General features: G+C 36.5%; 1 protein-coding gene across 1 annotated transcript; it reads left to right on the top strand.

Moving 5' to 3' along the window:
- Positions 1 to 222: 222 nt before the first annotated feature.
- LOC113716149 (uncharacterized) lies at positions 223 to 1,563 on the top strand. The gene has a single exon (XM_027240444.2). It carries the CDS (start codon positions 223 to 225, stop codon positions 1,561 to 1,563), a length of 1,341 nt encoding a protein of 446 aa, XP_027096245.2.
- Positions 1,564 to 2,480: the final 917 nt, after the last annotated feature.

Raw genomic sequence — 2,480 nt, 5'->3', positions numbered from 1 at the left:
GTAGCTATTCAGGAGTGCAACAACTCAAAGGAATATATATCAATGAGAGAATACTATGGTTACAAAATGCAAATTAGACACCACTGTACGCCTAGCATTCTCAATACTGGACAATTATTTCAACAATTTGTAGTCGAGATGTATGTGAAAATTGAAACCCAGAGATTGGATTTTTACAGAAGCAGGCAACAATTAATATGAAGAGAACAATTACAGGGACTCATGGACAGTATTATTCAAGGACAATCTCGCGGAGCACAGGTTGGCCAAAAAGTTATCCTTCCAGCTTCGTTTATTGGGGGTCCAAGAGATATGAAAAAACGATATGTGGATGCAATGGCTCTTGTACAAAAATTTGACCGACCAGATATATTTATTACAATGACTTGTAACCCTGCTTGGTCAGAAATAAAAGAAACAATGTTACGTACAGATGAAGCTCATAACCGACCAGATCTTCTATCAAGAGTATTCCATGCAAAGGTGAACATTTTAAAGGAAGATTTATTTAAAAAACATATATTTGGAGAGGTCGCAACATATACTTATGTTGTGGAATTCCAGAAACGCGGACTGCCGCACATTCATATGCTTATTATCCTGCAACCGAGATCAAAATTCTATTCCACAGATTCGTATGATCGAATTGTGGCTGTTGAAATACCAGATGAACACGAAAATAAACATCTGTTCAATATGGTTCGAAAACACATGATGCACGGTCCATGTGGAACAAAAAATCCAAAGAATGTCTGTATGCGAGGCTCATTTATGAGAAGATGCAGAAATAGTTATCCAAAGAAATGGGCCAGCAGAACAACTCATGGAAACAACACTTATCCAACTTATAGAAGAAGAAACGATGGCAAGAAAATTATTGTTCGTGGACAAGAGCTGGACAACAGGTGGGTAGTCCCCTACAACCCTTATTTACTTGCAAAATTTAATTGCCACATTAATGTTGAAATATGCTCTACTGTTAAAGCTGTTAAATACATCTTTAAATATATCTACAAAGGACATGATAAGATACATTTCCAAGTTAACAATGATAGTGAACCAACAGCTAATAACCAACAAACTCAGATTGATGAAATCACAGAATACCAATCTGCTAGATGGGTATGTCCATTTGAAGCTATATGGCGTATTTATAGATTCTCATTATCTGAAATGTATCCTGCAGTTATTCATCTTCAGCTACACCTTGAGAACTTTCAATGCATGACTTTTAATGAAAATGAAGACTTACGAGATCTTTTGCAAAATTCTTTCAGGAAAAGAACGATGCTAACGAAATTTTTCCATATGAATGCTACTGATCCATTAGCTAAACATCTCAAATGTACATACAAAGAATTTCCAGAGTATTTTGTATGGTATCCTGGAAAAAAGTATTGGGCAGTTAGACAACAAAAAGATAGTATTGGTAGAATAGTTAGTGCCAGTCCAACAGAGGGTGAACGTTACTTTCTTAGACTGTTTCTCACTCATGTCAAAGCACCAACATCTTTTGATGACTTAAAGACAATAAATGGAGTTCATGTTGGTACATATCGATAGTCAGCTATCTTGAGAGGTTATTTTGAATCAAATGATTCGCAAGAACAATGTATGGAAGAAGCTGCTTCATATCATATGCCACACAGTCTACGCAGATTATTCGCAACTTTATTGGTTTATTTTCCACCAGCAAATCCTCTAATTTTATGGAGTAAATTTGAACAGGCAATGTCTGAAGACTACAATAGAATGTCTACTTTACCTGCTGAACAGGTTAGACTAAAGGTACTACACCAGATCAGCAACTTTTTGGATTCAATGGGAAAAGACATCAACAGCTTTTGCTTAGTGTCTACAACATTAAGGTTCTGAGATAGATACACAATACAAGAGATACCTCCAGTGAGCTAAATATTCAGGTATCAGAAATAGATTTATCAGCCACTACACAGCTCAATACAGAACAAAAAGCTGCTTTTGATCACATAATGGATGCTATATTTATTAAACAAAAAGGATGCTTTTTTATTGATGGACCTGGAGGCACAGGAAAAACATTTCTATACAAAGCTTTGCTAGCTACCATAAGATCAAGAGGTTATGTAGCCCTTGCAATTGCATCATGTGGAGTTGCAGCATCTATCTTACCCGGAGGACGAACAGCGCACTCGCGCTTCAAAATCCCTATAGACATAAATCCAGCTAATATGTGTAAAGTTAGCAAACAAAGTGCTTCGGCAAATTTACTTCGCCAAGCAAAATTAATTCTTTGGGATGAAGCACCAATGACTCATCGACATGGAATCGAAGGAGTTGACAAACTTCTAAAAGACCTGATGAATTCTACAGAACTATTTGGAGGAAAAGTTATCGTGTTTGAGGGCGATTTCAGACAAGTCTTACCCGTAGTCACAAAAGGAATCAAAACAGATTTCATCGAAGCAAGTATCATTAGTTCCTATATTTGGCCACAACTC

Source organism: Coffea arabica, chromosome 11c, assembly GCF_036785885.1.
Source record: "Coffea arabica cultivar ET-39 chromosome 11c, Coffea Arabica ET-39 HiFi, whole genome shotgun sequence".
Classification (NCBI taxonomy): domain Eukaryota; kingdom Viridiplantae; phylum Streptophyta; class Magnoliopsida; order Gentianales; family Rubiaceae; genus Coffea; species Coffea arabica.
Note: the sequence above shows the minus strand (reverse complement) of the source record. Positions and strands in the feature narration are given on the sequence as shown.